The following is a 20,873-nucleotide window of genomic DNA, read 5'->3' as shown; positions in this document are numbered from 1 at the left end:
CTGGGAGATACTAGGGCTGTGAACCCTTTTTTGAGCTTCAGTAGTAATCAAAAGCAAATATTCAAAGCTTCAGTAGGGGGAAGAGGATATCTATTTAGGCTTTTTCTCTTTTTTTCTACCACTAGATCTTCTTTTCTGCAGCAACAGTCCATTTTCCGAAAAAGGAACCAGATGTTCCATTGTTTATCCAAATAGGGTAATGCCATTGTTATTTACATTATTGTAGATCTAATTTTATCAAGATGCACTTCGTAGTGAGGTTAGAAAATGAAAACAGAATATGTCTAGATTATTTCTGTTTTCAAGTAACATAGTGAAACAGACGTTCTTCTGGTTTATGGTGCTACACTGTTATTGATTTTTGGTTCTCTTAAGAGGCATTACCTTGGTAGAAGCAGTCAGACATGTCATTTTCCTACCTTCAAAACAAGCTGTGATTTTAAGGATTGAAATGGTTAGGCTAGATATTGAAAATATTTTTGATGCGTTATGTCAATTTAGGTGGACATTGACTGATTCTACATAATCAATAAAGTCCTAACTTCCTTGCATTCTTCCCTTGACATCATTATCCTGCAAACTGGTGACAGCTCACAAAGTATATGGTAAAGGTGCACCAATAACCTACAGTATCAGGCCCAAACAGTGTAAAGTTCAAAGCATTTCACACTTGAGCTCTCTTTTGGTTAAGAACACCCAAACAAGGGTGGTATTGTCAACTGGTAAGAGTCAAAAACCATATAGAGGAAGTGATATAGTGCAACAACAAAGATGATGTAAACAAACTGCACGTACATCCCTGGGAGATAAAGAACAAAAAGCAAACAACAGTACCCTGAACACAATACTAAACCAAATAACAAAAAGCATTGAAGTACATATTTAAGTACTTTAGGCTTTAGTAACATGTAGTTGAATGGATATGTTGTGTAATGTTACTGGGGTGAAGGATCATTCAAACTGTGCCATAAAAGGCTCAGAAATAAACAGATAGCGATAGCGAATCATGCTGTAAATGCAGTTTTCATGGGTAGAGATTTGCATCTGTTTGTACTGAGTTTGTTTGAGTAGTCATTTCAACTATTGACCAACAGTACATAAAGTATCCAAAGTTCTTTTCTTTCCACAGTTGCTGGAGTCCAATGTTTAGAGCCAGTATCCAATAGCATCATGTAGCTCAATAGAGTAACAAAAGCCAGGACAAACAAAGCATGCACTGGAATCAACAAATCAAATACTGTGAGCTTGAAGTTTTCCACATTGGGCTTGGGATTGTGAGTGTTGGTTTATGTCACAGAAGTTCAAAGTTGACAAACCTGCTAAATGCAGAAGTAATAATGTTCTGCAATGGTCTCAATTCTTCCTTCTAATCCGGCTACACTTTATCCTCACAAACACAGATAAATGTTCAATGATTGTGAAATTAGCTGTAGTGATACATAGTTATATAAAGCAGAAAAAAGACATTGCCCTGACATTTCAAATTGGTATTATTGATGGTAACCAGACCTTTCCCTTTTCTTCAGAGTAGCAACTACAAAAAATGCAGAACAAAAATATGAGTTTATTTGGATACTGGACTGGATTGCCAGTCAAACACAGATGGTCTCATTATTTTATAGCCATTACATTGTGCAATCAACATTCACTTCATATAAAACCTGAAAGGAAAGAACGAATCTATTCCCAGTTCCAGCTGAATTATTCTGGAAATCCCAAGGTCTACATAATTGTAAATAAAATAAGAATGCAGTCATTTGTTAATGAGATGTTTTAGCCTGCAAAGGTTTTACGAACTGTTCCCAAGCACATGTTATAATGTCTCCTATACAATCATGTTTCATAAAGTGTTGAACCTCTCCCCATTTTATCTGATAATAAAACCGGGATACTTTGGTTACAACCCCAATTCCAAAAAGACAGCTAAAACACAAAACAGAATGTGTTCATTTGCTAATCCTTCGTTAAAAAAAAAATATTCCGTGGGATCCAAAAGTCTGAGCCCCCAATGAAAACCTTTTATATTGTCACATAAACCTGGAAAAAATCTGAAAGTTTTGGCATTCAGAAAGTAAAATGAAAAAGTCAAAAGTCAAGTTGTTATTCTCAGTAAAAGTGGGGCTTACTCTGTGTCAAATCATGGCTCAACTCAAGGTTTCTGAGGGGGCAGTGCATTTAAATCTAAAAAGCTTTTCAGAAACTCGATCACTTGCACGCAAAGACCCACCATCAGAAGATCAATACATCAATTCTAGTTCACTAAGAGACGGAAAGACAGCTTCATCAAGTACTGGGTCTTAGAGAATACATTGTGGTTTGTAAACTTCTCAGGAGGAGAAATGAGGTGGGCTAAAGACTACCAGAACTTTACAGTGGATGACTGTTAAAAAAAAAAAGGCCTATTTAGTGAAGAAAACATATGCTTTTTCTGAATTTGATGTCAGCAACTCTTGGGAAAGTTGAGTAATGCTCCAAAGACAACTTTTTCAAACAGGCAAAAAGTTTAATCGGTAAGAAGTGACAGTATCATGATTGAGTATGAAAGAGGCATCCTCGAAAGTTCCAGTTGTTTATAAGCAAGTATGGGGTTAGGTTCACCACTTTGTGAAACATGGTTGAATAATTATAACATGTGCTTGGGAACAGTTCGTAAAACATTTCTCAGCTAACGCAGATCATCAACAAATGACTGCACTCTGTTTTTATGTAAAATGTATATTACACAGTGTCCCAATAATGTTGTTATGCATCACCAGGTGTTGCCCATGTTCTACACTGACTGACCTGAGCAACTCAAACAAAAGTAGGTTTCTGTCTGTCTGTATTCCCCCACCTCCACTACATACAGTACTGCTCCAACGTTAAGATGGCTAGGAAACGTAATTGTACTTGTTAATAAACATAAATGCATAAAATATTCTAGCCTGAAAAAATTTGCATTCCTGAGTTGCAATGAGACAGCTGTCACATTTCATGAGGAAATACAAAAGATTACTGCAATACCAACTTTGGCAGGCAAATTGTATTTAAATTTTAACTGTAGAAGCTCAGGGTGCCTAATTCCATGTAGGACACAGCACAGAAGCTGGTGCAAAGTAAAAATGTAAAAATAACCAAATAATAATGCAAAGTAGTGTGGTTTACAAGGCCTTCGTAGGCAGAACACAATAGATTCTCCACAGTTGCAGTACTTTTATGTACTGTATAAATAAGGAGTCACCACGTTTAAACATACAGGAAAACACTCCCCTCAAACTTTTTTGTCAGTGTGTTTACACACCCAAAACGTTTATCTAGTAGCAGACAGGCAAAGAGTAAGAGCAGTTCCTCGCTGTGTCTTATCTGGACCCTGGTGCTAGTTGAGGACAGTGCTATCAGCTAGGACACATTTTGCCCTTAATGGGTGTTCAGCTCCAATGCTGGCTCCTGACGTCATCTCTTTATTCTGGCCCTTGACATTTTGCACTTAACCACTGATTGTTAAAGGCAGTCCGTAAAGCTCCTTAGAAAAACAGGATTTTGTAATAATTGGCTGTATTGTTGGCCTGTGAAAGCAGTTTAGGACTAAATTATTGGCTGCTATAAAATAAGCATCTACCAGCTGGTCGAAACCAAGGCAACAACTTTCCCAACTAGAAATTAGAGCTCATCGACAGACTATATCTTGCAGATGGGTCTTTCATTCCTTTATTCCTCTAAATGTTCAATTAAATCAATAAAATGCTGCATTTCAACAGTGATATTCTTTAAAAGTATTTTCCACAGCAGAAATTTGGGCATCTCCCATTATGAGAAGAAATGAAATAAATGATGGCTTCATAGAGCAGGAATTTAGGAACATCTATGCTTTTTATAATATGAGTATAAGTACACATATCTGCTGTGAATAAAGGCCTGTCAAAACCAGAATTTAGAATATAATATAGAATAGAATATTATTTAGAAAATAATCAGCTACTAAAAAGCTTGTAGTTCAGGCGAAAGGGCTGTAACACAGTAAAAAAAAACAAAGAAGACTCCCCCCACACTACAGGGAGGCAACAAATTAGCCTACACACTGTACTCATTATCTACTGATTTTTCCTGAGGACCGGCTGTTGTAAGTCCAGGGATTTCCGACAACAGATAGAGCACTATCTATCAATTTTATGATTTAGCTTTAGATTACTTGAGACATTAGGTATCAAAACACCAATGGAGGCATTTCAAACAATAAAAAACATGTTTTGTTGCCAATTTCCACTGAAACTTCAGGAAAGAGCTTGAGATAATGCACTCTCCTGAAAAACCTGGGAAGCATGGTCAAACTATATCAAAACTACAACAACATACCCACTAAACATAATCTAATACCTGTGGATTCTAGACTGAGCCCAACCAATACTGAATTTCTGGGGCCAAAGCTGATAGCGTTATTAGGGAGTAAATATATTCTGATAAGAATATATTGGCCCATTATCTTAGTATCTAAATTAACACACGTTTTTTCAGAAAACAAAATTTGAGGAGTGGAAAAAGTATAATTTCCTGAAAATGTCTCTTGTTTGTTTACATTTTCTTTGAACTCATGTATTATTATTAGTCATTATTTTTTTAAGGTTCACTCATTTATTAATGTAGTGTACTTTCCCCCCTTCCTTATATCTAAAATACAAAAACACCCCATGTTATGTGTTTGTGTTGCAAATAGGGCTGCCCCCAAATAGTCGACCAAGCACTGGTCGACCAAAAACTCATTAGCCGACCAAAATTTAATTGGTCGATTGGTCGCAGGAAAAAAAACTAAAAACATTTGGAGCTGTGTCTTGTCAAAATTAAGTCAAAATCTATGTGGTGGCTGGCCTGCGTATAAAAGGCTGGAGGGGTTTTAATTTGAAGGGCCAGATACAGTAAGTCGTGACACTTACTCACTGTCAGTGTTTATTTTTTAACACGGCAGGTCCCTTCGACATCGCGGTTAGACAGTTAACAATTAATAGCCAACCATGTTGGGAAAGACGTCTAAAATATGGATGACCCCAAGAAGGTGACATGCAAACTTTGCAAGAAAAACTTCGCCTATCACTCCTCCACGACGAACATGATGTACCACCTTACACATGTAAGTAGCCTAGCTACCTGCCCATGGCGGCCCGAACGTTTGAAAGCAGAGATACATGTTATTATTGTTATACGCGCTAGTATTGGACTATTTTCTGACACATTCAGAATCAGAATTTGGGGGGGGAGGGGGGGCGGTCGTTGTCATCCGGGGGGGTTGACGACGACGAACGGACGCTGGTCACCACTGTCAGCCGGGGGACAGACGGACGGACGCTCGTCACCGTCAGCCGAGGGGCGCTTCTTTAACGAGAAGACCGCGGCAGCCCACAAGCAACCGCTATAAAGCAGCTAACATTGAAAATGAGTTTAGTGCCGCTGAGCTAGCAGTATAGCGGCGCAGCGCCGCTGTTCCACCGTCTGGGGAGAACCGTGTATATATATATATATATATATATATATATATAAATATCTGGTGTGCTGATTTTAAAAGGTTTTATATCAGCAAACATGTAACATGTCGGGCTCTAGTTTGCACTGTATAACACCACCAGTTGTAGTCTGGAGAGGTTTTCCTATTACTAATCTCGCTCATCTAATACTAGAAACTCAACAATAGTTTTATGCCTGCTGTTGTTGTCATATTCTGACTAGTAACCACGCTCCAAGCTATTAATGTAAACTACCGCCTGGTGTAAATCTCTCAGAGGGTTAGACAGGAAAATCGCCTTTTATCCTTTAAAGAAATTATATCTCTGCCTCTCTTTGTATTATTTCTCCAATGGCAAAGAAGGAAATCAATGACAAAAGGCCGGAAGCCTCGAAAAGTTTGCCAAAACAGGTTACACTGTGGGATGTAATTTTTAGTCACTGAGCAAACATTACAATAAGAGAGACTTGTGTCTAAAGTTCATATTTTCCTTGGCATTGCTGCTCAGCGACGCCCCATACACTGACACAACACTGAAGTAGTCTCAGTGGGTTCACACTTCCCCAAAACTGACTACAAATGTAGCCAGGCAGTGAAAACAACAAAATACTACCGTAATAGCACTTTTTTGGGGTGTTACTTCCTATTGCAGAAGCGTGGCCAGTAGCCACCTATTAGCCAACTTAAAAACTCTGCATGATTCTGTCTGTGGATGTATTCTGTCTCTGCTCTGCACATTTTATTTGTCAATGTAGAAACAAAAGGGGTTAGTAAAAGGACAGCTTAATCAGATGCACCTTTATCAACACTTAACAATTAATATGTGTATCCTGATAGCAAAGCTGATATGCTGAGGGCTCGCTACTGGAGGAATGAAAAAAAAAAGCATTGTAGGGAACTCTGTCACTCCTCTGCCATCCTTTTACATTAAAAAAGAGAAAGTCCTTTTTCAGATTATGTCATCAACAAAATGTACAGAACAGACTCATGTAATGAAAGTGAAATGGGGAACACACAGGTGTTTCCCTTCCCTGCTGCTTGAATGAATGTATTGTCTGAGTGCTGGCTCTTTTTCATTTTGTCTCTCAGTGGAGATGTAAAAGCAATTATATTGACAAAGAGAACTATTTTTGCGATACCTCCAACTGGTTCAACAACCACAAATGCTGTGAAAGTAATGCAGATCATCAACAGTGTAAAAGCTTAGATCACAGTTGCAATGATTAGTTAAATCATCAATTGCTCAATTGAATGAAAATGAGTTGCCAACTATTTGGCTTATTATTTCAGGCTTTATTCAAGCAGAAATGTCAAACACTTGATGGTTTTAGCCTCTTAAATGCGTCTTTTCTTTATCATTTATCAAAGTAAATAACGAGTGTTATCTATGACAAGCATTTATCAAATTTTTTAGACTACATGATTGGTCGATAAATCATGAAAATAATAGTCTTAAGTAAGTGACTAAATGCGAACGAGTGAATCAAGACTTGGGGAATCACAGGGCAATTTCACATTTCATTTTACCCTAAACCACAACACAGTGTCGGATCCAAGTCTCTCTATGATCCAGTACTCTTAAGATTGTGCTGAACATTGTTTTGGCAAAGAAAAAAGTGACACAGAAAAACAAGTAACTGCTGCTCTGATGTTGCTGATTGTTCCATTCTGAACTAGCAAACTAATTTTTTTCCATTGCAGCTGCTGACTGTGCACTCTACATGTGACCTGGATAAAACCTGTAGAATGTTACACATGATCCCTGATGCAAGAATAATGTACTTCCCCCATGTATGTCACTGATTATGCTCTTCCAGTAAAGACCTTCAACAAAAAAATGCTAAATAGGCTGTAAGGGCTTTGACGAGTAGCCTAATGAATCAACACTGCCTACATACAATCTGGGTCATATGTACTTTGTTTTTCAAACATTAAAACAACACTTACACAACACTATACCATTTACAGCATTTCTTACCCTGAAGGATATAATGCTAAGTATTGTCTTGTTGTGATAAAAGTTGAGTTAATACAGTATCTACTTCCTCAGTGCAGTCATCCCCTTCACAAGGTGTACAATCAATTCAAGAATCCATATTAGTATTGTTAGTTGGGGCTGACTAAAACATGGCAAACAGCCTTCCCTCCCCTCTCTTAACTAGAAAACAGATTCAACATTATGAAGCCTGAACTGAAAAATAACTTGACTGCTTTGAAGAGAACTGACTAGAGTTGCTTGTGAATAATAAGCCTGAATATACCTGGCATTAACATGTGACTTGGGTGATCTGATACTAGTCTAATTGACCACCAAGACATACTGTGATCCAGTCACTAAAACCACTTGTCAAAGTGGTTTAGGATGCATTTGACCCAATATATTCTGTAGTAATAAAGTAAAAGCATCCTGATGGATCCTTGACATCATCGGTGAAGGTCATAATGGCTGTTACCATTACAGGACGCCAACATGAGCCTGGGGCCACATACTCAACTGCCCTACTCAGTATAATAACCACTACCACATGCAAAAGTGGATTTTACACTCTGGTTTACATTTGGCTACATTTATGATGCAAATTAAGTGTTTTAGCGTGCTTGTCTGCTGGTGTTTGCAGCAGATGTTTGTGAACACACGGTCTGTTTCAAGTCAATGCACCATTTAACTGATAACGTCAACATCCCCCATTTCCTTGGTATCTGAATAAGGAGGAATGTTGGAAAACATTGTGAAATAGCTCATTCAAAACCATGAAAGCCTTCTTGTCAATGCAGCATTAAATGCAAACCATTAAGTGGTCTCATTCCTTGTACAAAATTTCTGTTTTCCAGGGAATCACTGTACTAGCCAGTCTGTCTTGTTTGGTGCTTCCTTGTCAAAAATGTAAAGCTGTTTGAACACACTGCTTCCACCGATTTCACCATTTACACTAAATTTACAAAAGAAGACAACATGTTATTATTTATACAGTGAACAGTCATAGGCTACTTTTTTGTCACTTGCAGAGAAAGTCCCCAGACTCCCTCCAAGCAGACTCGCTCAGTTATGAGAAATTTTATAAAATTTGTGACACTGTCTATGACAAATCCTTTCTTTGATTACAAAAACACTGTCAGCCAGTGATGTAGCTATCTATATATTAGAGAAGGGAGAGAAGGGAGAGAAGGGAGATTCTACTGTCAATGTTACCCAAGATGCATGTTAATGCCAGGTATAAACAGGTTCAACACATGAAGGCTGTATACTGTTCATTTTTTTGTTTAAACTGCTTTAAAAAATATATGATTAATGGACTATGAAATCATGTCTGTACCTTTTTAACCTGCTGTAACAATGGCAATATAATTCAACAGCACCATCCATACTGAATCAACACATCTAACAGTTTGGCCACCATCGGCTTATCACAGAAATATATAAATAATAATTCAAAATATAATATGTAACAAGAAATTGCAGTACACATATGCTATAGATATGTTTGAGGTATGCTTGAGGTAGACACAGTGTCTCTGTGTGGTTTATCCTGCAGAGAGACCTTGTCAAAAGGGGCCGCTCAAATCTACAAAAACTGAAAGTTCCTCGTAATCACAATAAGTATTGGTGAACAAAGTGTTTGCTTTCACAGTTTTACAAATCGATTTCACTAACGGCCCAGAAAATTCCAATATCAATATGGGTGTACTCAAAACCCCTTAAAGGTGCACTATGTTGTTTTGATCATAAAAAAAGACTGACTGACTCTTTTGAGCCCAAAAGAAACTTAATAAACAAACTATCTTCTTTGCTATGACTGAATAAACTGAATATAGAAACTGACCGTAATAGATGACAGAATTTCATACTGCTTTTCCTTCCCTTTCCTTTCCCCTGCCACCTTTCTAGCGCCAAACAGTGTTGACGGGGAATTTTGTAAATATTGAAATCCTGAGTTTGAATTCCTTCTCCAAAAAAGATACATAGTGCCCCTTTAAGCTTGGTCACTTTTATTTACATATCAAATTAAAGGTGTTCTTATCAAAACAGGAGTGTTGAATAAATATTGGTCGACACACTGGTTTTAAACTCTCAAATGTAAATCTAAGTATCAGCCTAAAAAATCCAGCTCTTGTCATAACACCTTAAACAAAAAACTGATCATTGCAACATTTACCCCATTGTTATTTTTTCACGATTACATTAGCTTCAGATATATGTACCTCTGCTGACAATGAACTAAAAACAGAGCATAAATAAACTTGCAGTGCAATATCACACCTGTCGATGGAGCAGATGAGCATTTCACATCTGTTGGGATCAGTTCCAACTTATCAAAATCTCTGGTTTTGTGACTTTTGTTCAAAACATTTTTTTTAACAGTTACTCATAAAAACAAAACAAGCTCCCATCCGTTGACTTCTGATGCGAAATCTGTCACAGATCACTTAGCAGCGGATTAATAGTTGTTCTTGCTAAGCTAAGCTAACTGTAACTGGTGTCGTGAGTTGGGGTACGTGAACGCATCCACATACACACGCGCGCGCGCGCACACACACACACACACACACACTTAATCGCACTTACTGGCTCTGGCTGTCGCTGTTTGTTGCCCTCTGTCTGCTTGACCTCTCCTGAATCAACACAGGTCTGTCTGTAGTCCACACAGTTAACTTTAACGGGCTCACGATGCTAGCTAGCTGACCAAACGGCTGACGTTACGTTAGCTGTCAAACTAAAGTAGCTCTGCGTCGTTATTTTCCCCCGTCAGCTGCCATTCCGTCGTCCTCACATCATTTCCTCGACTGCTTTTCATCTCTCCACTCGGTAACTCTCACCGAACTCACTATTCTCTGCCTGACATGACGCTCGGTTTTAGTTAGAGAGCACAAACTACCAGCCCGTCTCTCCCCCTCCTCCTTCTTGACTGTCTCCTCCTAAAAGCAGATGACAGTGAGCTGAGCGGTGATGTTGATGAAGGTGGTGGTGGTGGTGAGGGCGGAGCAGGATGCCTCCGTCGGTTTCTGACCCACTGAATCACTGACTTGAGGGCTGCCTTCTTCTTCCGTGTTTGACAAGAAACACTCTGTCTTTATACTGACTCTGTTTTAGTTCCCAGGGCTAGTGAAGAGAAGCACGATCCGGAGTAAAAGTACTCAGTTACAGTAAGGTATGAGCCAACAAGTACATTTACTAAAGTACTGTACTTGAGGACTTGGTGCTGCTTTACATTTCTGCCCCACTCATAGGGAAATACTGTACCGTTTACTCTACCACACTTATGTGATACTCACAGCCACTGAGGAAATGTAACATTAAGTACATTTTCTCAAGTACTATTCTTGAGTGCAATTTTAAGTTACTTTTCGCTACTTTATCATTCTGTTTCACTGATAGGAACACAGTTTAGCCTTTACTCCACTATAATTAATTGATAGTTACATCACACAATGTTAAGTTACTTGGTAGTACTGTATAGTTACACTCCACTCATAGGTAAATATTGTACCTTTGCCACTCACTGTACTCCACTACCCGTTGTTGCACCTTTGTACTCAACTACATTTGATCGATAGTTATAGCCACTGATGGAATATAGCTAAGTCAATTTTCAATGTACTATACTCCACTATATTTTTTAATTCAAATACTGCAATTTTTACTCCAATACGTGTATTTGATTTGCTTTACTTTTACTTGTACTTTAAAGCTTTTGCTCAGGCACTGCTGGTAAGGGTGACATTCATCTTCCATAGTTATATACAACGCTGGTTGTAGCTGCTTCCAGGGTATGGTTTGTACTTGTGCTGCAGATGTACGTAAGCTGTCCTAACTACTTCATTCTACTTCCATCCTCTTCAGCAACGGCGATGCAGTCATTTTTCGGGAGTATTAGTAATTCATCTTCACCAAAGTCAGAGTAAAGGATGCGTAGATTCATGACCAAACTGTTTCTTGTAGAAACCTTTTCTGTCTAAATTGTGTATGCTAACCTTGCAGGTTGTTTAATCATTATCTGTGGACACACGGCCACTTCCAACAATTCTTGGAACTATTATTCACTGCATCTGTGAGTTATTTCTAAGTGTGTAAGTTTGGCTGGACTATACCTGAAAATAGGATGTGTGTTTGATTAAAGTAAACCGTTCCTCGTGTTTCTGTTGGAAACTCTTCTTGTCTAGGTCATTCCATCGATAACCACATCATTTAAAACTAATGAAACATCTTGTAATGTGATCTAACAGATGATATCGCTCATGGGTGATAAGGCTAACAGTAATCATTTCCTTTTGGCAGGACAACTGTAACATCTGTAATTTTTAGAAACTTTTAGATGGATTGTCTTGCTGTCCTAATCCCTTTGCTCCTCACCTGTGAAAACATTCCAGATAAACAATTTCCAAATCCTGTTAAGCCTGAAATGATGATTTAAAATCAGCTTCAAGTGCAGAATTTACTGTGCATGGATATGAAGGCAATGAAGCACATTACACAATCCACCACAGGCTGTGCAAGCTCTCAAGACACAGAGATGCAGATGTATCACATTAGTTCTCACATGAAACACAGTGAGGAAGCAGCGTATATATATATATATGTATATATATATATATATATATATATATATATATATATATATATATATATATATATATATATATATAAAGTATATGATATGACATGTACTTAATTATTAAAAGTATTTTTATGGCAAAGTATCTATTTAAGTATCAAAAGAACAAGTACATACATCTCTGTATCAACTTGTATTGACTTCAGATCAGATTTTCAGAATCAATGTTTTGTTTTTTTTATCTGATGGCGGATAACATAAATGCATTTGCAAAGGCGCTGCTTCAGCTCCGATGCAGCATGCAGTCTCCAAAATGTAGCGGAGCGAAGAATAAAGTAGCATACAACTGGCATACTCGAGTTAAGTAAGAGTGACTCAGAATTGTACAGTACTTGAGTAAATGTATCTAGTTACTTTCCATTGCTGGTGAACAAAACAGGCCTCCACACAGGCCAACAGAGGAACAATATCCGTTTACAGGAAGTTAACTGAACGAAGCCACATTAACAGCAGGAAGTGATTTATTTATTTATTTATTTTATGTTTAAAAAAAAAAAAGAACAGAATAACAATGCTTTTGGAGATTTGTACACCAGCAGCCTCAATATAAGTATAAGCATTTTATTTCAATTTTTTATTTTATCAGTATATTCCTTCAAAACTCGTCCATACAATATTACGCCAGGACCCCTCAGTGCCTTTGTAAAAACCTGGGTGAAATTAAGGCGCTGAAGGGGTTAAGTAGTGCATGAGCTATTGCACAACACACACACACACACACACACACACTGCTGTCTAAATTCAAGATCCTCAGCAGAAAAGGAAGGGAGAGTCGGGATGACCGCCGCTTCACACTGTGGGAAAATGCATCTCAACCTTCTACATGTGTTTTCTTGTTTCTGTAAGTAATTGTGGTTAAACTCTCAGGCATCAGGCGAACAGAGACACTCTGTGCTCTAGGTTAATTGTGGTTTTCAACCAAGAGAAGCAGCTTTTTTCACCCACTGGATCCATCACCTCGGGATGAGCCTGCAGGAAAAGGTGGGGCTAGGTCATCACTTCCATGTGCACTTTCTCCGTTTCTGCTATTGGACTGATTGTCGTGCTTTAGGGTTTGTTTAAATGCAGGCCAAAAACATCACATTGTAATGAGGAACGGTTGTGGGAATCGTGATTTGGCTGTAAATCAGTAGATACAGGCCACATGCATACTTCATAAGTAGAAGAAAAAGCCCACAACGTAAAAAGACAGATAGTCTATGCAGCTCACAGATGTTTGTTTTTTTCTGTATTCACACCCTAACAAACCTTAAACCAAATATCCTGTTAATTCCACGCAGACCACCATGTCGAGCTCATCGGACATTCTACACTTTCATTTCCCGACCTATGGTGACTCCATCCTCTGCAAAATGGATGCTCTGAGAAAGGAGCGCCGCTTTTGTGATATCACACTCCTCCTTGGGGGTCTGCGAGGCGCCACCATCCAGCCTCTCCATTTCCACGGTCACAGGGTGGTGCTTGCAGCGTCCTCGGACTTCCTACGGGACCAATTCCTGCTTCACGAAGGCCTGGCTGAGCTGAATGTGGGGGTCGTTTCCAGTGTGGAGGTTGGGAGGAGACTTCTCCTGTCTTGCTACACCGGGCTCTTAGAGGTGCAGAATAATCTACCGCCTCTCTGTACTTGGCAAAACATGGCAGATTATTCAGAATGTTATGTACTGGACTATTATGATGAAGTAATGGCAAAACACAGTTTTAGAATGACAGGTTACAAGAATTCCCACATTCCCACAAGAATTCGCAAAATTGGTTTGATCCAGCGACAGATCACACATCCTGCTTACTCTCGGCCTGAATACAGCCATGAGATACAGTCCACAGATCTGTAAGCCAGAACAGAGCTATATTGTAGCTAAAGCATGATAAAGTGCCCACTAGGGTGTCCTTTCAGTGGGCTAAACATGATGCAGTGCCCTATAGGGTGCCTTTCCGGTGGGCCAAATATGATATACTAGCAATAATAGAATGTTTTTATCTTAACCAGGGTCTGTAACTATTTCATCATAAATGTATCAAGACTTTCAGCTTGTTTCAGCAGTTTGAGCAAACATCAGAATCAGAATTAGCTTAAATGGGCAAGTATGTGTACACAAACAAGGAATTTGACAACGGTTAAGTTTGTTCTCAATGTACAGGGAATAGTTCTTTAAACATTAATCTAATTTCGAAAAAGTATTTACATAAAAAATGCAGTGTGCAAAGATGCGTGGAGATCAGGGGTCATTGCTCAGTGGTTTTTCTGACACTCCGACTGTGAAGGGTTCATCAGAGTGACACCCTGGGGGAAGAAACTGTCCCTGTGTCTGGTCAATTTGGCATACAGTGCTCTTTAATGGCAACCAGACGGGGAGAGGCTTGAACGGCTTGTGTCCGGGCCGTGAGGGGTCTGCAGAAATGTTACCTGCCTGTTTCCTGACCCTGGACCAGTATAAGTCCTGTGTGGAGGGCATGTCCAATCATTTTTCCTGCAGGCCTGATTGTCTGTTGCAGTCCGTTCCTCTCCAGCTTGGTTGCAGATCTGAACCAGACAGCGGTGGAAGTGCAGAAAACAGACTGTTTGATCCTGATGTAGAACTGGATCCGCAGCTCCTTTGGAAAGTTGATTACAACCTCTGCTCAGCCTTTTCCTGAACAGTGTCTATGTGGGAGGACGGCTACAGGTATCTGGGGATTGTAGGTTCCCAGAAACCTGAAGGTGTCCACAGTAGACACTGTGTGGTTGAGGATTGTGAGGGGAGGGGGAATGTAGGAGAGCTTCACCTGAAGGCCACTGTCATCTCTACAGTCTTGAGAGGGTTCAGCTCCAGAATGTTCTGACCACATTTGAGGGCCAGCTGTTCCACATCCTGTCTTTATCACCACCCCAGTCACCATAATCATTGGGACTGCGGTGTCATCTGGAGCTTCACAAAAGGCTCCCCTGATGTGCAGTCATTCATGCAAACATACTGAGTCCGCCACTGGTCAGCTGTGCAGCCCTTCAATGAGCCAGATCAATTTTTCCATGTGGGACAACATCAATAGTTCCAGTACTAAATTAGAAATAAGAAACACACCTAATGTTGTGTGTGTTTGTGTTACGTGAAATGAAAGTTAAAGATGACTGAGATGATTTGTTCTAGTTTTGTTCTTGCGTGTGGGTTTGAATTGAAATTGAAATTTTAGCATCTTGTACACGTGGTTGTTTTAACTTATTATCAATGCACTTGTTTCCTTGGTTTCCATTATATAGGTCCCTCTGACAGAGCTGGTGAGCTACCTGACTGCAGCCAGTGCGCTCCAGATGAGTCAGGTGGTGGAGAAGTGTGTCCAGGCTGTCTCCCAGTATCTCAGTCCCACGCTCGCTTTCTTGAAACTGGAGAGACACTCAGAGGAGAAGACAGTCCAGAAGCTATACAGCCTCCACAATCAGGAGCAAAGGGATGCACCCCAGCCCAGTTTCAGCATCCTGGAAGCAAGTACAGAGGAAGGTGGAGCGGTTGAGACAAATTTCAAAATCAGCCAAGAAGCCAAGGAGGATAGTAAAGGACTGAAGGAGGACAGAGATAAGAGGGTTTTTGTAGCTAAAACAGAGCTATCTGCAGACTCTGCATGTTGTCTCAAGTCAGAGGAGGGTCACGATATCCCACGTGATCACACAAACAAGGCATCAGATAAAGATAACCAAATTAACCCTGAGCCTCCCAAAGCTGTCCAAGATCATATGTCCTCCCCAACTAGAGGAAGTTCAAGTAAACGTGAAGAATTGGTGGACGGTTCCCAAAACCAAGGTGAAGAAGCGTGGGATGGACAAGGAGAAGAGAAGGAAATGTTTTTACTGGCAGCTCAACTGCAAGACTGCCGAGAGCTGATGAACTCCCAGCCGTTTTGTCTCTCTGGAGCACCAAAGAGCGACTGCTCCGGAGACGAGCTGACTGAAGATTCAGACAGCATACTGGTCCATAGGCCGTACCTGTGCAGGAGGTGTGACAGAGTCTTCCAACACCTGGAAAGCTATCTTGGCCATCTGAAGGCGCACAGACAGTACCTGTGTTTGGTCTGTGGCAAAGGCTTTTCCCAGAGGAGCAACCTCACCCACCACATACGCGTCCACACCGGTGTCAAGCCTTTTCGATGCCCGCTGTGCCACAAGACATTTTCCCAGAAGGCCACGCTGCAAGACCACCTCAACTTGCACACAGGGGACAAGCCTCATAAGTGCAACTACTGTGCCGTGCACTTTACACAGAAACCAAGTCTCAGGCGCCACCTGAAGGACATTCATGGTAAGAGCAGCCTGCAAAACGTGCTTGAGGAGGCTGTGCACCGATGATAGAGAAGTAGGTTAAGAATGATGATGGTGGTTGCTTAAACTATTTTGTGTGCATGTCGAACAAGGTGTCAGACAGCACAGTACATGAGATATATGACCCTGGCATGCAGGGTAATAAAGTTAGGGCCAGTGATCTGGCCAATGAAAAGTAGTAAGGGTCCCTCTGTGCGTTCTGCTGCATTTTCTCCAACTCTGTTTGTACAATACCCTGAGCTAAGAATGCAGTGTACGAATTACATTATGGTATATCATCTCTAAGGTTTAATAGTTAATGCAATTTCATGTAGGGTTGATTTCGGCATAGCTTCCAACACCTTTGAGAGCGCTCCTGCATTTTATAGTGTTTACAGCTGACTAGATTTGTGCCCCTGTTGGCCCTCCAACCCCAATCTATTCTGCTTTATTAAGAGGATACACTATATGTAACTGTGTAAACTGTAAGAGACAGAATGCTGTCATGTAAGACTGATAATTCATAAAGGAGTGAATATGTGAGCGTTGCTGTGATGACTACAACAACTAATCTTGTGTTTTGCTGTAATTACTGCGACTAATCTTGGAGGAAAATGTGTTTATACGATCAAATAAATAAAATGCATCACAGTTTTAAGAGATTACTTCTTGGCTTGGCTGAATACTGTGAGACAGACACTGCCTTCGTTAAACTGAGGCTGGGGTTCACAGACAACCGTTGCTTCTCTATTTGACCCGACTGAATTGTGTGCAGCTCGCTGAGCATTACGTTATAAGTGAGTGGGTTCTCCCGCATGGCTGAGAGGGTTTCCATGCTCTCGCACTCCATTCTTCCCCCTCACATCTCTCCCTCTAACCCTTTTCTCCTCTCAGTCCAGAAATGTAATCATCACTCATCTCAGTGTATGGAACAGTAGCTGCTGCCCTCCTCGGGGCATTTGAGGCGCCACTGATTTGAAATCTCTGAGCCTGTGTGGAAATAATGAACGCATGATAGGGTGTGTAGAAAAGAGACACATAAACACACGCATCTTTATTCTTATCACATGTGGGGACTCTGCATAGGCTCACATTTGTTTCCTGGAGCTTCACCCTTGCTGTAACACTAACCACTACTTGCCTAACCCTTCCCCTTACCTTAACCTTACCCTAAATGTGATGATTACACTATGAGGTCCAGCATTTTGGTCCCCGCAATGCTGTGGGACCGCACAATGTGAGCATGCTACCCTGGAAATATAGAAAAACAAGGACACACACACACACACGCATGCATGCATGCAAACAGTCATGGTAGCATTTGGGGCACCTCCATTATGAATGAGAGTCTGAGAGGTAAGAGAATTATCAGGAGGATAAAAGCAATGGGGAAGATGAGGGAGAAGTGGTACATACAGAGATGAAGATAAGTGATATGAGTGATGTGGTTACGGAGAAAAAACATTTTTGGTATTTTTACCATTAATTACAACATTCAAGAATATGCAGTCATGACCAACATTGCATACCCAGGAGTACATTCGCTCGGATGTTGTACGGAGAGATGTTTTTTCATACACCTATGATCCCAAGATGAGCTGCAAGGAGGGAGAATGAAGATGAAAGAGCAGCACCTGTGCGCTGAAATGCCCTTAAGCAAGCAGTGCCCTCAATCCCTCACGCCTCCAGTAGACCTGAGGCGAGCTGCTCAGTGGCCAGCAGATCAGGCTGTGCTTGTACAGGTATGAATGTGTGCAACTATGCAAGCCTGGGTCTGGACTCAGAGTTACTGGGGCACTGGCCCCTGTTGGCCCCCCCTGGAACCGCCCCCGGCAGGAAATGAGGTAGGAAACATTACTATCATTATCTAAATTATAATTGCAAACTCATAACTGTACATATGGGCTTAGAATAGGCTCAATTAGCCAATGGAGAATGAGGCATGTGTTAGAGATACCGGAGATTCTGCATTCTGATACAGTTAAATTTGAGCAATACTTACTAGCATCTTACTTGTTAGCATGCTCACAACTGCTATTTGCTCATGAGGTTTAAAAGTATTTTGCCCTAAACTGAAAAATTTCACCTGATGAATTCTAACTAGTTTACAATTCATCCTCTGGGCACCTTTGATTAAACATTTTGCAGCACACCAATTTCAACCTGCTAGTGGTGCTAATGCGAGACTGGGGATCACAAAAGTTGGATTAGGATTCATCCAGAAGAGGCCATGAATGTCTGTTGAAAAGTTCATTGCAATATATCCAATAGCTGTTAAGATAATTCAGTCTGGACCAAAGAGGTCAGCCAACTGACAGACATCCCTAGAGCCATGCTGCCAACCTGTGCTGTTAGCACGGCTAAGTAGCCCACAAGCAAAGAACAAAGCTTTATTTGTTCCTAGATTTGTAACATCCAAAGTAGTGTTTATATTAAACACATAAAGTATGCAGACTGTGTGCCAGATTGCAATGACTGACATCGGCATTGCAATGTTTGGTGTACTTTGCTGTACAAACTTAAGTACAGCGTTCACTCAATTTATGTGGTTTTAGGATTCATTGCAATATGCAACACAGAAAAACACTATTTTTCAAAGCTTCACATGAGTTTGTACAAACACTTTGAAGATACAGCTTTACAGCTGTCAAGTTGCTCTGATGATTATTTCCACTTCATGTTGTTGCAGCATAACCTGCAGCCACAACCACACACAGAGAGCTCTGGATGTATCTTACAGCAATGCATCCTCATAGCATAAAGCATAACACGCATAACACGGGCCAAATTTTCTTGAACAGTGTGGCACTGTTGTACAGAGTCAGCGAGATGTTAAACATTAATTTGTTCTCGTTGCAGAACAATAGAAGAGCATGCTGATCTCCTGGTCCCATGTTGGCAACACTGACTGGCAGCTTCATTAGGGTAATCTATTTGATAATGCAAACAGCCTCAGACGGTGAGTCACATTTAAATGAGGTACCCAAGTAAAACATTCTGATAGGAAAGTTTCAATTCCTGTTTAACTTACAGTAATTGTTATCAAGACTCATTATGTAACTGGGCGAGAGTTTCTTACAAAGGCAGCACTTGTTACCACAGAGACAGGTCCCTGTGTCTAACTAGAGTAACTTTATCCAACCAAGAGCGTGCTGCATTTACGGATGGCTTGCTTCAACAAGGATGTGCAGAGGACGTCAGATCTTGTGTGTCACTGAGCAGTAAAATGGTTCTACGGTCTAAGTCTCCCTTTGTTTTGCCACAGAAATAACTCATAATTCTGCATAAAGGGAGTATTTGACAGACCTACAGCTCGAACATGCGTATAGTAAATTGGAACAACATCATGTCCTCATAAGTGGTGAACAGCAGGTCAATGAGGAGAGAGTCTGAGTTTACTAGTGTGACGCAATTATAAACACCCGTGGTAAAGCCTACATGGATGATACGCCTGTTAATGCCAGACTTAGTGTGTTATAATGTGCAGGATGAAGCAATCTAATAGGATTATTCTCAGTCGGTAACACTCATCAACAGTATTTAACTGATATGTTCTTTTACCTTGAAATATGTGGTCTGATTTCCCTGCAGATTTACTCTGGCCATTGTCTTTTCAGGTTGCTGATTGACTTCGAAGCTGGTGAAATTATTACAAATATCAGATTCCCTGTGTGTACACTACTTGCAACGGCATCCCAGTATTCAAGCATCCCGCCCTGCACGCATGAAGAAAGTGGCCGCCTTGTGAATATGGTCTACATCGGCTCGCCTTCTAGAGATTAGCATAGCTGCCAAAGCATCAGTTCAATCAGAAACGGAGAGCAGCCTGTATTGAATCCAAAAAGAAGAGCAGGCTTTTGGATGAGGCGAAAAATGTTTTCTCTCTTCCTCTTGACAAGTTCCGATGAGCTAACAGTTTGATTTGATCGTAGCAGCTTGCTCTCTGAAGTTAGTCCATGACACAGACGGGGGTTGACTGCATGGCTACAGCCCAGCACAGGACTGGACATTAGTTAAACTGCTACTAAATGCTGTAACAGACTAATAATGATAATAACTGTTATATAAAGGTGCAATATGTACGAATAGGGGGTGGCATATATCACCAGGGCAACTGCTAACTGAGCTAACTGTTAGCTTTGCATCTAGTGGCAGGGATAGCAAATGAGCTTTGGAGCAGCCATCATGGCAAAACTGTTTTCTTTGCATTTTGAGGATATTCTTTGGTAAACATTTGGTTGTTTTGAACTCAAATCTGACACATTTAGGGGAAGTAAACGCCGTGAAAAATGGGTGACGGAAAGTGAGTTCATGCATGTTTTTTTTCTTCAGCCACTCCACTTCTCTAAAGGCTGCAACAATACGAGCGGGAACTATGCGTGTTTGTGTGCGTGCGGACTTCCTCCTGACAGACGCACTTGCTGAGGCGCATCCTCCGCTGCTCTGCCTCTCTCGGTCTGTTCCTTTAAAATCAGGCAGCCCACGCCTCGAAAAGCGGCTTGTTCCGGCTTGCCCCTTTACATCT

General features: G+C 40.6%; 2 protein-coding genes across 2 annotated transcripts in view; one reads left to right on the top strand and one right to left on the bottom strand.

The window, feature by feature from the left end:
• LOC115592324 (tyrosine-protein kinase JAK2-like) overlaps nt 1–10,506 on the bottom strand; it is a 32,282-nt gene extending 21,776 nt beyond the window's left edge. The window contains exon 1 of the mRNA XM_030434929.1: nt 10,035–10,506. The gene's annotated coding sequence lies outside the window, so the exon portion shown is untranslated. The remainder of the gene's footprint in view (nt 1–10,034) is intronic.
• Nucleotides 9,916–17,006, top strand: LOC115592326 (zinc finger and BTB domain-containing protein 26-like). The gene is made up of 4 exons (XM_030434932.1): nt 9,916–9,960; nt 12,949–13,062; nt 13,362–13,676; nt 15,317–17,006. The coding sequence occupies exons 2-4, from the start codon at nt 13,045–13,047 to the stop codon at nt 16,394–16,396; spliced, it is 1,413 nt and encodes a 470-aa protein (XP_030290792.1). The 5' UTR covers nt 9,916–9,960; nt 12,949–13,044; the 3' UTR covers nt 16,397–17,006.
• Nucleotides 17,007–20,873: the final 3,867 nt, after the last annotated feature.

Source organism: Sparus aurata, chromosome 12 (genome assembly GCF_900880675.1).
Source record: "Sparus aurata chromosome 12, fSpaAur1.1, whole genome shotgun sequence".
NCBI classification, from domain to species: Eukaryota; Metazoa; Chordata; class Actinopteri; order Spariformes; family Sparidae; genus Sparus; species Sparus aurata.
This window is presented reverse-complemented; position numbering and strand designations above follow the sequence as displayed.